This window comes from Xiphias gladius, chromosome 24 (genome assembly GCF_016859285.1).
Source record: "Xiphias gladius isolate SHS-SW01 ecotype Sanya breed wild chromosome 24, ASM1685928v1, whole genome shotgun sequence".
NCBI classification, from domain to species: domain Eukaryota; kingdom Metazoa; phylum Chordata; class Actinopteri; order Istiophoriformes; family Xiphiidae; genus Xiphias; species Xiphias gladius.
The window spans coordinates 6230492-6244810 of record NC_053423.1 but is presented as its reverse complement, the minus strand read 5'-3'; the positions used below and the strand labels follow the sequence as shown (position 1 = coordinate 6244810).

The window sequence follows — 14319 nt, the reverse complement described above, 5'->3', positions numbered from 1 at the left end:
GTGGTTAGTGATGGGAGTAGCATTATTGACAAAAGTTGATAAAATCACCACTCCTACAGTAAGTTTCAGACCACCTTGATTACACACATCCCGCAGTTCTTCTAGAGCCAAATAACAGACCAAGAGTAGATTTGTAAGGGACAGTATCATAAAATTGTGTGTACCAATAAGGCCGTGACTGCTGTACAATGTTACCTGAGAAAAAGAACAAGCAAAGGCTTGTTGTATCTGATTTTGCGAGATTTGCTCTCCCTATCTCAGGTGTATCTTAAAAGTCCCAGCGTGCCTGCTCAAACAAATGTTAGGTGGTGGCCTTGTTTAATACTGATTAATCAAAGGCAAAAAAGGGGCATATCTCCACATCTCAGTTGCCTAATGGTACGGATATGAAGTCACCTGTCACGAAACGTGGTGACCAGAGTAGACAAAAACACCTAAATAAGGTCTGATAAGGGCTACTTGTTATGTATTATACCATACCACCTTTATTATTTTGCACAAAGTCACACTGTTAAGAAATTCCCTGTGCAGTCAAACCGCTGATGTCTATTTTGGCATTTAGGTGAAATTTATTTTTACTCTTCAACTGCCGTAGTTAAATGCGAGTTTCACATGAGTTGTTCCTGGAGCTCTTGGCTTAGCTGAGTGTCAGTTCTAAGAAAAAGTTGATGCTGACAAGAAGCTTAAAAAGTTTGTCATCAGTAGCTGGAGTTTTAAGGGGAAACTCAGGGTGGATGCCAAAAGTAGGCCACACCTCCAGATTATGGCCAAGAGTTGATCCTCTAACTGCGTCAATATTGGAGACCCACTGTAGGAGAGCAGTTGCCCAAAGCTAGCTGTAGAATCTATTCCCATTGTACGTCTATTTCCAAGACGGGACATGATGGACTGAGTGGAAAAAATTCTTAAGGTAAGCTAAGAAAATTTTGCCAGGTTTTGGGAATGAACATTTTAGGTCAGTCATGCAATTTTAAGACTTTCTGTACAGCAAAGAACGTGAGATTTAAGAGAAGGACGTGATTACGCTAGTCGGAGGCACTGTGAAAGGCAATAAAAGAACTCTACATTCAGACCTCAGCCTAAACTTTCCTAATGGGGTACGAGGCTGAAACCAAACATTCCTGATCACTGTGAAAGTGTTTTATCAATTATTGAAGGCATCTCTCTTCAAAATACTAAACTTTGTAAGTAAGTGAGAACATATAACTGGTGAGTAGTAGGACAGATTTTTGAGGTTTCAGAGTATCAGTGGAAAGTCTTATCAGAAAAGAGAATATCTATGAAAAATGTACAGTGAAATATTTGTAACAGATAACAGAATATTATGCTAAATCAAAGCTTATTTGTATATTTTTCGTATTATTTCACTAACTTAGACTTTGTCTCTTTATTGTGTTGTAGCTCCACAGTTTATAAAGTTTCCCTCCTGCAACATTTAAAGACAGACCTCCAAAGAGTCACAGCTCAAAAGAAGTGAATCAAAGCTGAACTCATGGATTGGAAGTTTCTCCAGGGTCTTCTTAGTGGAGTCAACAAGTACTCCACTGCCTTCGGACGCATCTGGCTATCAGTGGTCTTCGTCTTCCGGGTGATGGTCTTCGTGGTGGCTGCCGAGCGTGTCTGGAGCGACGACCAGGGACAATTTGATTGCAACACCCGCCAACCGGGTTGCACCAACTTGTGCTATGATTACTTCTTCCCCATCTCCCACATTCGCCTGTGGGCCCTCCAGCTCATCTTCGTCACCTGCCCTTCATTCATGGTGGTGTTACACGTGGCCTACCGAGAGGAGCGGGAACGCAAGTACCAAGCCAAGCACGGTGAGAACTCACGGCTGTATGACAACACGGGCCAAAAGCATGGCGGCCTCTGGTGGACTTATCTGATAAGCCTGTTTATCAAAACCACCTTCGAAATCCTGTTCCTCTACTTCCTCCACTACATCTATGACAGCTTCAAGCTGCCCAGGAAGGTCCAGTGTGATATCAGTCCCTGTCCCAATTTGGTGGACTGCTACATTGCCCGGCCCACCGAGAAGACCGTTTTCACCTACTTCATGGTGGGGGCTTCTGTCGTGTGTGTGGTGCTCAACGTCTGTGAGATTTTCTATCTTATTGCGTCCCGGGTGGTGAATCTCAAACATCAAGGGAGCACCCACACTTCATCTAGGAGGATCCATCCTGGCATGAACTGTGGTGGCTGCAAGTCCTCTCTGACATCCTAGCTGGAGACCACGTGTAGAGAATCAAGATGCCTTCTTATGATTCTGTTTGATTAACTATAGGGTGATCTTTTTTTTTTTTCTCCATTATTAAAGTTCACCTTTTTTCAACTTTGACTTAACACAATAGTCCAATGCCTTTATGTACATTGAAAGAGTTGTTTGTCGCAGTATTTGTTCCTCCTGCCCATACTGGCCGTGTAGAGATCCCTCCCTAATGTGATTCAAATGTAAGAGATGGAGGACATCCACTTGCTTTGTCTAACTCAGACTGCTGAAGCCTCAGATGAAATGCAGAATGCATTTTTGCACAGAACAGGGATTGTGGATTTGTCCCACATGTCTTCACTTTAGGAAATAATCTGTTAATGGCCGTCATGGACAGGAGGAATAATTCTAGCAACCAGTAACTCTTGCATTGTACATAAGGGAATGTGTGTATTGTTTTGGGATGTGGAAATGATGAACCTATCCCTTAAGGGAATTTTAATTTTCTATGCCTTTTTCTATATAAAAGTATCTATTTTGACACCAACATTCTATGCTCATTAATGTTATTAGTTATTTTCCACATGTGTAACAAATATTTCTGTACCAGAAGAGAGTTGAATGATACATGATGGACTGAGTGATCATTAAATTAAAAGAGGATGCTCATAGATTTGTGGCCGTTGTCAGCATAACTATGACCAAAACTGACATTATAGGTTGTTTTTTTTTTTTAATTCCGTGAGAAAGATGGTCAAAGCCCTGAGAATAAAGGCTTTTTTTAACCTTGGATTGAATCACAGAAAATGCACGTTCATGGGAAAGATCTGCTTTCTCCTCCTTTAATGGCGCTGTTTCTCCACCTGGTGGCATTGACGGCATACTACATTATCACGGGAAGGTGGTGTAGCTTTCACAAAGCAAGGCAATGGTCCCTTTCACGTAACTGATTGCGCATTATATGTTAGACTAAAGGTCGAGTTTGAATTCCTACAATGTTCATGACCCATAGCTTCTGTGCTACTCATGAATAACTTTATAGTAAGGTTCGCGCACATTAGGATTTTAAAAGTACCTCTTAAATCATATAAACTTTTTTTTTTTTTTTTTTGTACTAACATAACATTTCAATAACATGATCTTAATATTCTAAATTGTATGATCGGCACAGACTGTCATTTTTTCTCCCAGGCTTTGATCCAGGTGTTCACACCGGAACTAGCATAAATGATTAATGTCCTTAACGCGCCACATGCAGCAAAAACAACCTTTAAATGCTAAAAAAAAAAAAAACCCATGTGTGAATAACCTCGATTGACTGTAGCGCAGCACATACTAATTTCAGACGTTTTTTTTTTTTTCTCCATTATTAAAGTTCACCTTTTTCAACTTTGACTTAACACAATAGTCCAATGCCTTTATGTACATTGAAAGAGTTGTTTGTCGCAGTATTTGTTCCTCCTGCCCATACTGGCCGTGTAGAGATCCCTCCTAATGTGATTCAAATGTAAGAGATGGAGGACATCCACTTGCTTTGTCTAACTCAGACTGCTGAAGCCTCAGATGAAATGCAGAATGCATTTTGCACAGAACAGGGATTGTGGATTTGTCCCACATGTCTTCACTTTAGGAAATAATCTGTTAATGGCCGTCATGGACAGGAGGAATAATTCTAGCAACCAGTAACTCTTGCATTGTACATAAGGGAATGTGTGTATTGTTTTGGGATGTGGAAATGATGAACCTATCCCTTAAGGGAATTTTAATTTTCTATGCCTTTTTCTATATAAAAGTATCTATTTTGACACCAACATTCTATGCTCATTAATGTTATTAGTTATTTTCCACATGTGTAACAAATATTTCTGTACCAGAAGAGAGTTGAATGATACATGATGGACTGATTGATCATTAAATTAAAAGAGGATGCTCATAGATTTGTGGCCGTTGTCAGCATAACTATGACCAAAACTGACATTATAGGTTGTTTTTTTTTTAATTCCGTGAGAAAGATGGTCAAAGCCCTGAGAATAAAGGCTTTTTTTAACCTTGGATTGAATCACAGAAAATGCACGTTCATGGGAAAGATCTGCTCTCTCCTCCTTTAATGGCGCTGTTTCTCCACCTGGTGGCATTGACGGCATACTACATTATCACGGGAAGGTGGTGTAGCTTTCACAAAGCAAGGCAATGGTCCCTTTCACGTAACTGAGTTATTTTATGATTGCGCATTATATGTTAGACTAAAGGTCGAGTTTGAATTCCTACAATGTTCATGACCCATAGCTTCTGTGCTACTCATGAATAACTTTATAGTAAGGTTCGCGCACATTAGGATTTTAAAAGTACCTCTTAAATCATATAAACTTTTTTTTTTTTTTTTTACTAACATAACATTTCAATAACATGATCTTAATATTCTAAATTGTATGATCGGCACAGACTGTCATTTTTTCTCCCAGGCTTGGATCCAGGTGTTCACACCGGAACTAGCATAAATGATCAATGTCCTTAACGCGCCACATGCAGCAAAAACAACCTTTAAATGCTAAAAAAAAAAAACCCATGTGTGAATAACCTCGGTTGACTGTAGCGCAGCACATACTAATTTCCAGACTTTTTTTTTTCTGCCACAATAAACACAAGCTGGCCACCAAACGCGCACCTGCGCTCGTCTGCGTCAAAGTTGCCCAAAATTCAACAGGCAACTTGCAATTAGTAACGGTGGTTTCAAAATAAAGGCACAACACGCCCCACCCTGTAAAGAGGAATTGTCTGCTGGAGTCTATGTAACGGAAATTTCCTATTTTTTATAGTATTGATTTACTCCGCACAATTATTTCTTAAACATGTCATTTATTTTGGTATTTTTTATTCAGTTGTTTAAATAAGCGCAATTCTGCTTTTGCTCAGTTCGTGCAGCTTATCCAACGTTCATTTAAGAAAAAAAACAAAAACTAAACGACACGAGTAGTAGTTGGCGAAGTCATCAAACTCTGCTAAACTGACATTGTAACCGCACCGCGACAGGCTCCGAGACCAGGTGAGATTTTATTTTGAAATGTTTGAGCAGAAGCGTCGTTATCTGTGCGTCCTGCTGACTGACTGGGGGGGGGGGGGCGTCATGCTGTGTGGAGAGGAGGCGATACGCCGATGAAGTCAAGACGGAAGACTCCATCGATTTAAACGAGTGGCGACCGGACAGAGATGGCCGGCGCAGGTAATAAATACGCCCGGGAGGTTCACTGGAATGGATGGATGGATGTGTGTGTGTGTGTGTGTGTGTGTCTGTGTCTGTGTGTTTGCAGACAGTGTTTGTTTCAAAGTTTCGGACTGTTTGAACAGGTGCGGTGGTGGCTTGGCGCACCACTCTGGGGGCGATGAACCCGGGTATCCTGTGAGGACAGCTTTGAAATTGCGTTATCATACTAATATTTTTTTTTTTTAACTATTTTGGCCAGGGTCGTTTTAAAGGGGTCACATGGTTTCCTTGCAGCGTGAAAAAGTTTGAACAACACTTGTATCAAAGTGGTGGTGGTGGTGTTGAATAATGTTTTTTTTTGGGTCCTGATATTTTACTACTAATTTGTCCTGTGGCTGTGGCGGATCTGTTTAGCGCCCACACGGGTAGAGTATCAGAGGCTGAGCAGCGTTAATGCTAATGTGAAATGCAAATTGTCCCCTTTTACATGCGGGCTCGTCTCAAAGAATGCAGAGCAGTGTGACAACCGGGGCAGTGGCCAGGTTAAAATGTGTCCTACCTGTGTCACACTCACACACAAATATAAAGACTTTCATTCCAAAACGCCACTTACTTCTAGTTTTCATGATTTTCATGATGTAAGGAAAGTTAATCCTGTGTAGCATTATGTGCATGAACTGAGTTCAAACGACCAGATCAAGTAACCAATGACCACATTTAACAAACTGTTCAAATGTAGATACGCAGCGTTACATGCACTTGTTGTGACAGGGGTTGATTACAGTTAAGCCCAGGCACAAGTTTTCTTCAGTTTGTTACTCTCCACGTAGCATTTTCTTTGCTAGGTTTCAGGGTTTTGTAAAAATTGGGATTTAGTTTAAATTTGATATTTTAGCTGTCATGGACCAGCACAATATCAGTCTTATCTGAATGTTGCTATCCATGTGGTCAGTGTATATAAAAAAAAAAAGAAATGAAAAAAAGTACATTTTACATAATTATCCCCCTATGCTCATACTTTTATAGAAACTGAAAATGTTGCTTAAATATTTGTTACCATTTTATTTCAGTTACTTTTAGAGGCAACAGTTATCGATTTAGCGTATTTATCCTCTTGACTCCAATTGTATTTATGTAAAATGTAGTTGGTTTTTTTTTCTTATTCTTCGGTCAACTCTATACACATGTTTGGGACAGTTCCAGTGTGCGCAGCCTGCACTGTAGTTATGTGCTTAGCAGCTAATCATTAATGCAGGTGACATCTCTGTGGAGATTTTGACCGGGCTCTTGTGTGTCTCTGACCAACACCACATGGACAACGTGGATGATGAAACGCTATCTGAAATCACTGCAACACTCTCTGCCCTCTATTGAGGTTCTTGATGTTTCACTGCCTGGAGCATTAACTTGTTTCTTCTCTTCCCTCCACTCTCCAGGAGGGTGTTGTTCAAGCCTGGAGGAACCCAAGGCCCTGATGAAGATGGGTCTGAGCATGGTTCTCATTGGTCACATTAACTTCCTGTTGGGGGCACTGGTGCATGGTGTGGTGCTCAGACACATCAACCTCCACAAGCAGGCCCGGGCCATGGAGTACGCCATCTCTAACGTAGTGGCTCTCACCTCTGGCCTGGTGGTGAGTGTCTAAAGATCTGGGCCTTGTACTGATCTTATAGCATTTCTGCTATATCAAAAGGGAGTTTCAGAGAAGCAAGAACACATTCTTTCCATTAGATAAGAGAAAAGACTGAAAATGTTCCTAGAATTGATCATTAAGTGCTGTAGAAACGTTCTTGATTTTTTTAAAAAACAATCCATATTACAGCAAATTATCTTTCGGCTTAATGCCACGGAAGCTTCTCTTTAGCTGTATGAAAATACATTTTGTAAAAGTTACATACAGTACATAAAAGTGTGTGTGTGTGTGTGTGTGTGTTAAAATAGCTCCATGTAGTCCCTTAAAAATCACGTAGGACAATGTTCAATCCTGCAAATGGTTTAGAATCTGTCAAACAAATCACTGGATCCTTCTAGTCATTAGGGTTACTTGTAATATTATATATAAATAATCTTGAAAACCCCTCTTTTTATGTATGTAGCAATTTAAAATATAGGTGATTGTACCTTATTTCAAACTGATTAATCAAATTGACAATCTGAATTGAATGTAAAGTTAAAGGGCTCTTGAGTGATGATTTTGTCGGGCCTGACAAAAACAACTTTCAGAACACACAGAAAGGCACTTAAACACACATTTGAAATGCTCGTAATGACAGACTTTGCCTGCGTTGCTAACTTGAGTGTCTTGAGACTGGGTGAGAAATATATGATGTGATTGGAACAATAACTGTCTTGGCTCTGCAGGGAATTGCTGTTGGCGTTCTGGCTATTGTCCTGTCTAAAAACAAGAGGAGTAGAGGCCTGGTTAGTATCACTTGTGTTTTTCCTACAAATTGTTCCTTTTTTCATTTGAAAGTTCTCAGGAAGTGATGACAAAAAGATAAAAAATACACACAGGCAACTATGTACAGTATGTTCTGATGTTTTAACTTTCTCTCTTCCACTTTTAACTGATCCCTCTCTACTTTGCCAGATCAGCATTCTCATGGCACTAGTTTTCATCTTTCTAAATGCACTGCACATACACTTGCACTCTCTCTCTTTTTCACACTTAAATCCCGGCTTTTCTCTCTCTTTGTCTGGTCGGGAGGACATAAAGAAAAGCCCTCTGAGCTCCTGCGTGTTGCTCCAGGTGTCTGAATCCAGCCCTGCAGAGCTGGAGGAGTCTGTTTTGTTTTTTGGGTTTTTTTTTTGTTTTGTTTGTCCTCTCTCCCTCCGGTCGTGCAGCGCAGCTTTTCCTCTCTGTTTATTCAGTCAGCTGCCGGGCTGCTCAGACGGGAACAAGGAGGGAGCGATCTGAACAGGAATGAGTAAGCTCGGACAAACCTGCCATGATAAACCACTCCCAGTTTCCTTTGTTAGTGAGAGCAACTGTGTGCTGGGCAGGGCAGAGCTGACAAGATGCAGGTTACCCCTGCATCCGTCTCATTATCTTAACATGTAATCTCAACACTCCCTTTTTTTGACATTAACATAGGTCTTTATCACATGCGCTGGCCACTACAATTTCTAATCTCCCAGACAGATTGCGTTATTTCTCATTGTTCTTATCAGGTTTTGATTTAACTACTCGGTAATCTTCTGATAGCAATTAGTCTACAGACTTTCTGTACCTATGTCTCACCTTCTGTGAACTTTTTACAGAATGAGTTTCTCTTCCCAGAACATTTTATCATTTCTTATCGTGCGTAGGCAAGAGCGGTGGTTTCCAATGCTGACGCTTTTTACCGAGAGTTTGGGTAAGGCTGGCATTGTGCCATGTTTTTCTTACTATCAACAAATCCCATAAAAGACCAAAACCACCAGCATGTTAGTTGGTCTTTCAGTATCGGAATAATGCCTGAAAACATTAATGGATTATCAGACTAGTTGCTGAATATTTGTATGTAAATCAACTAATTGATTAATCGACCAATCATATCAGCTCATGCGATTTGTTGACAATACGAAAAATATATCGCCAGACTTATTCTTTAAACCCTGTTTAATCATATAGGACATCAACAAGAATCAGAAATCCTTAAGGAAATGAGAAGTTCACAGTAAATTCAATTTTTTAAATGTTCTTTCAGAAAAGGTTATATAGCATGCTTTCTGTCGCACTTCATTGACTTTATTTAGCATAAATTCTTGGATCCTATGTGGATGTTTTCCTAGATAGATTTATCATGGCGTTTGCATGGTGTTCAAAAGGGGGACTCCACTGATTTAGAGTGAAACCGGTCAGAATCGCTGCAGCAGCTGCAAAAAATTCTGACCTAAAGGCCCCGATTAAACCTGGTATTAACATGTGATCCTGGTCTGGTTAGAGTATTCGGATAGTGAGGAACTATTCCACGGGCCTCTGTTAAGTGACCTTTCAACTGGCAGGGCGGATTTTTTTCTGAAGAATGTGGTTACACTGTGCAGACTGTATTGCACATGGTTTCCACATGGTGATATCATCAGGATTATTTTTTTCAAAGTTGACCAAAAGCTCCCTGAAGAGACATGCAGCTGTTTTCACAGGCTGAGTGCTACTCCTTATGACAAGTAAACAGATTTTCATGTATCAAATCAGTGGAGTTGTGTGACACTTGACTATAAAGTATTTGAAACATTTTTAAGTCATATTGCTGTTTTCATTCATTTTCATTCAATTGATCGTCAATTGATTTTTTAAAACTATTTCTTCAGTAACATATTTCAGATTTTTAGTAAACATTCGTTTTCCTACCTTTTTTTTCCATTTGCCTCTGTATGTTATTGCTTATCCTTAAATATTACACTTTCATGTTGCAACAAATGCCTTAAATCTGCTGTATTTGCTCTGGTGGTATTAATATTGTTTATTCTTTGCTGAGCTTTTATCTATTTGCTGCTGCGGACGCCCCAGTTCCCCAACTGGGAGCATTAAAGCTTCATCGTATCTGTCATCGAGTTTTTCTTTCCTAATGATTTTAGTCGTGTGTCTCCCACAGACGTGGTCACTTTTCGCAGTCAGTTTGGCGGCGGCAGCCATGGCGGCAGCTTCAGGCATCGGACTCTTCGTGTCTGTTGTGAGGGCCATCATTCACGGCGGGCGGAGCCTCCTTACTCACTGCCGCTTCCCCGATGCCAGTGGCTACTCCAGCGTTACCAACGAGTGTCCGTTTGACCCCACACGCATCTATGTGAGTGTATTAGTGTGCACTGCAGACGCTGAGATCAAAGCTTGAACCGGGACCTTTTTCTGCTGCAGCTGGCTGTTTGATCAGCTGACTCTTGTCACCGCGGCAGAAACAGAACAGAGGGGTGTTGCTGAGCGTCATGGCGGCTGTGTCCCTTGTGTGTGTGTGCTTTTGTGTTTGTGTGTGAATAGGGTGTGAGCAGGGCCCGCTCTGGCCATTTTGGTGCCCTAGGTGAGATTAGTAGTTGGTGCCCACACACAATGGATTATATAAAAAGCTTTTAAAATACAACATATTGTTAAAGATGAAACCAGTGGTTTCCAACCTTTTTAGCTTCTGACGTCTTACAAAAATTAGCGTGTAGTCGGCGTCTCATTTCAGAAGTCTGAGTTGTTAACAGCTCCACCAAATCGTTACTTTTCCTTCTAAACTTCTCACATGGTTTCATTTCAATAAATGATCAAATGATTCAATATCTCAACAAAAATCAAAGATTAGAGAAAAAGTCCAAAAACTGAAAACAGATTTGTGTATCAGAACTTTGGTTTTTCTTTTTTCTCTCTCATATTAATCATCTCACGACCCCTTGGATTTATCTGGTGACTCGGTGTATAAAACTGTATATAAAGTAGTTCAAACTAGCTCCCCCTCCAACAGCTCCAACAGGAAAATGCTGCTTACACACTGATGCTTCAGTATTCATCATATAATAACCTAGTAATATATTAGTCAGAGGGACCAAACCAGTACTTTTACCTTAGTATTTTAACCACATTTTGCTGCTAATGCTTATTTTCTCACAGGAGTTTTACTTGTAGTGGAGTAATTTTACATTGCTGTCTTGGTACTATTACTGAAGTAAAGGATCTGAATACTTCTTCCACCATTCAGATTCATATCATTCAATCTACCGTAGTATTATTATCTACCTTTAGCTTAATTGCTATTTAGCTAGCTAGCTACTACAAAGGAAACATCTACACACAAAAAAAGCACATTTTAAATTCAACAGAAGATGACACGCCTCTATATTGGGCTTTCTTTCCTCCTCTTCCTTCTGTTTTTATCCTCGTGCACCTGAAGGCTTCGACCTTTCTCCTGTGAAATAATTTGAGCTCATAATAATTGAAAAGTCCCTCCGGATGATCCACTCTAGCATTTGCCGTCAGTCAGTCAGTGTTACGTCACAGACTTGGTGGAGTGATGCACAATTGCGCATCAAATGGTTCCCATCATCCCCCGCTGTCGGTGCGCACTGTACAAGTGCAGTGCAAGGCAGATGAAAAACTGTGAGGAGCAGCAGTGTTCATTCCATCATGTTGTCAACCTGTGACTGGCAGTTCAGGGGGCGCAGTATGTTTAATATGGGAATTAAAAGGCCGTTTTTGATAATGTTGTTACTGTAACCATGAATAATACAATTATGTTAGTGCCTCCCCCGACATTCAGCGCCCTAGACAAATGCCTATGTTGCCTATTCGATGAGCCGGCCCTGGGTCTGAGAGTAGGAGAGAGTGAGACACTGTGTGCCTGTCTTTTCTGTCACTCAGTCAGTCACACTCTGCAGCCCATAAGCTGGTGACAGATATGCTGACCTGACCCTGTTGGTCCACTTCAGGCTCTGTCCTGCTCCAGTGTGCTACAGATGGACTGTCAGGCCGGCTCAGCCTCACAGCTGCATCCACACATCAGCACCACTTTGGCATTTTAGCACGGCTTGTAGTCCACAATTTGTCAGTTAGGTGACCTTTGTCTTAAGCGGGGTTTATACTTGACACTAGAGGTTAATTGCAGCCCTGCCATATATACATACAGCGTAGGTTTAGAGTTATCGTTCCGTGCCGGATTTCACCCAGTAAAAGCACAAACGCAGCAGCAGACAGTCATATAGTCCCCACAGCAGCAGTGTTTTTACATTCTTTCATTTGATTTTGTGACAGAACGAGAGTGGGAAGGCTTGACTTCTGTCATGCCTGTTTACAGAAACAGTGTCACGGAAAGCAGTGATCACGCAGAGCTGAGGGTTGTCTAGCCGGACTGTCAAACACACAGATAAGTAGGAAACACTTTATTGTCTTTCGTAGGGGACTTGATAAATACTCTACATTAATACACACTAAAAATGTCTTTATACCTGCTTACAACTACATTAGAGTGTGTTGTAAACCATCTATTAAATACATGTACACTGCTTATAAATGCTAAATAGGGGGACTTAAAGTAAAGTGTTATGATAAATGCTTTATGTATTTATAGTTACTACAAGCACCTTTTGGCTCACTGGAGGTTTGTTTGCTGTCCTGGACAATTTGTGCAACTTGTTGATCGAGTGAAATTAAAGCCGTGCCTCTGTGTAAGTACACATAGGAGCTATGACAGCGACAGTGATACCAAACACTGTGAGTGTTTTAGCATGGGCTGCTTGCAGCTGAGCCTTTCTACCACCTGCTCAATATTGTCGTCACTATCAACAGTCTCCACCAACGGAAACTTGTAGAAAACACAAGCAGCCCATGCTGATCAGTCACTATCAGACAGGTTTTTTAACAAACCCCCAGGTTAGTTGTACCTATTTGGAAGAGAAAATAAAGGCAAATAGTAAAATTTACACCCAAACTGTTCATTTTGGTGTTACATCATTGGAAAGTGTGTCTTAGGCTTCTGGTTCTGATAGTTGCTTAGAGGCAGTAATGATGGCTATGCAAGGTTTATTTTTGTGTGCTTCCTGCATATTTCATCTTGAATCCCAAAGAAAGTTCCAAACTTCAAACTATAAACTTCCATTCTCTTGGTAGTCTGCAATTCAGCATGCCTAACAAAAGACAGCTTCTTTTCTTTAAATTCCCTCTGTACACTTTTACTTAGAAACATTCTGCTCTGCATATTTTATTCACAGTGCTGACTCTCTTTGTGCAAACTGGAATTCCCAAACAGCAAACACTGCTGCTTTGTTGTTTGCGGTGCTCCACAGCCATCTGATAAAAATATGGTTTTGTATCCGTCATAACCCACACTGTACCTCCATTTATGTTTAGCTGCTGAGCACTCTTGCCTCAAATTGTTCTCTGTATGGTCCGGCTGGTGGTTGCCACTAACTCCACTCCTCCATCCCTTCCCAGAGTACCACTCTGATCCTTTGGGTGCCTCTGATCGTGACTTGTGTCATCCAGATGGTGTTTTCTGCCCAGTGCTTTGCTGTCTGCGTGTCATTCCTGGGTCTTCCTTGCTGCCCTAATAGGAAGACACCCAGAGACTATGGCAGATCGGTGAGACTTGACTCAAATACACATTGTGCTGTTTTTAAGAATTGAATTCTTTAGACATTGCAGAAGTTTTAAATAGGGCAATATATAAAAACTGGATTAAAAAACTGTCATAAAATAATTTCTCTGTGTTTTTGTAGATCAATGTGGTGAGGCCGATGGAGGAAGCTGGTCCATCTCGATATACTGAACCACCAAGAACCTACAATGAACCTCTACCGCGCTATACTGAACCTCCAAGAAGCTCTCAAGAACCTCCAAGACGGAGCAGTGCACCTCCAAGACAGCAGCACCGACTTCTTCCTCCTCCTCCTCCTCCACAGCATCCTCCCCGTCAGCACCAGAGTCTTCCTCCCTCGGAGAGGCGGCCTCTTCGCCAGCCGTACAGGGAAAGGTCAGGCAGAGAGAGGCCAGAAACAAGTGCTGGCAGTCAGCAAAGGGCACCGGAGCAATACCCACTGCTAGAGAGGGGTACGCTGGAAAGGTCCAGCTTCTGGATTTAGCCATATTTGACAGGCTCAACCTCCCCTAAGAACTATGTAATGTAGCTGTAGCTTCAAACATCATACTCACAACCCTGTTTTCCTGTCAGTACTTCTCAACTATGGACTGAGGACGTTTTATTTAGCAGAACAGTGGACTTGACCTCGAACCTGATGCATAGAATTTCTGAAGCTCGAAAGGATCTTTGTACTGCGCGTGGAATCACAGGTGTGTGTGTGTGTGTGTGTGTGTGTGTGTGTGTGTGTGTGTGTGTGTGTGTGTGTGTGTGTGTGTGTGTGTGTGTGTGTGTGTGTGTGTGTGTGAGTGAGAGCTGTGCCAGCTGTTGTTGTTGCTTGTAGAAGGAGTTAGTTAATTCAGAGAAGAGTTCGACACTTT

The 14319-nt window shown here is 41.3% G+C and overlaps 2 protein-coding genes across 3 annotated transcripts; both read left to right on the top strand.

Moving 5' to 3' along the window:
* Window positions 1–484: 484 nt before the first annotated feature.
* Window positions 485–2983, top strand: LOC120786176 (gap junction beta-3 protein-like). Its single transcript, XM_040121397.1, has 2 exons — window positions 485–910; window positions 1402–2983. The coding sequence occupies exon 2, from the start codon at window positions 1493–1495 to the stop codon at window positions 2222–2224; it is 732 nt and encodes a 243-aa protein (XP_039977331.1). The 5' UTR covers window positions 485–910; window positions 1402–1492; the 3' UTR covers window positions 2225–2983.
* A 2294-nt stretch (window positions 2984–5277) lies between these two features.
* LOC120786923 (transmembrane protein 54-like) lies at window positions 5278–14221 on the top strand. Of its 2 annotated transcripts, none has more exons than XM_040122712.1 (6): window positions 5278–5429; window positions 6848–7044; window positions 7773–7832; window positions 9989–10180; window positions 13297–13443; window positions 13581–14221. In XM_040122712.1, the coding sequence occupies exons 1-6, from the start codon at window positions 5417–5419 to the stop codon at window positions 13941–13943; spliced, it is 972 nt and encodes a 323-aa protein (XP_039978646.1). In that variant the 5' UTR covers window positions 5278–5416; the 3' UTR covers window positions 13944–14221. The 2 variants fall into 2 exon arrangements, with proteins under 2 accessions (XP_039978646.1, XP_039978647.1); XM_040122713.1 differs by lacking the exon at window positions 5278–5429 and adding an exon at window positions 5497–5606.
* The last annotated feature ends 98 nt before the right edge of the window (window positions 14222–14319 follow it).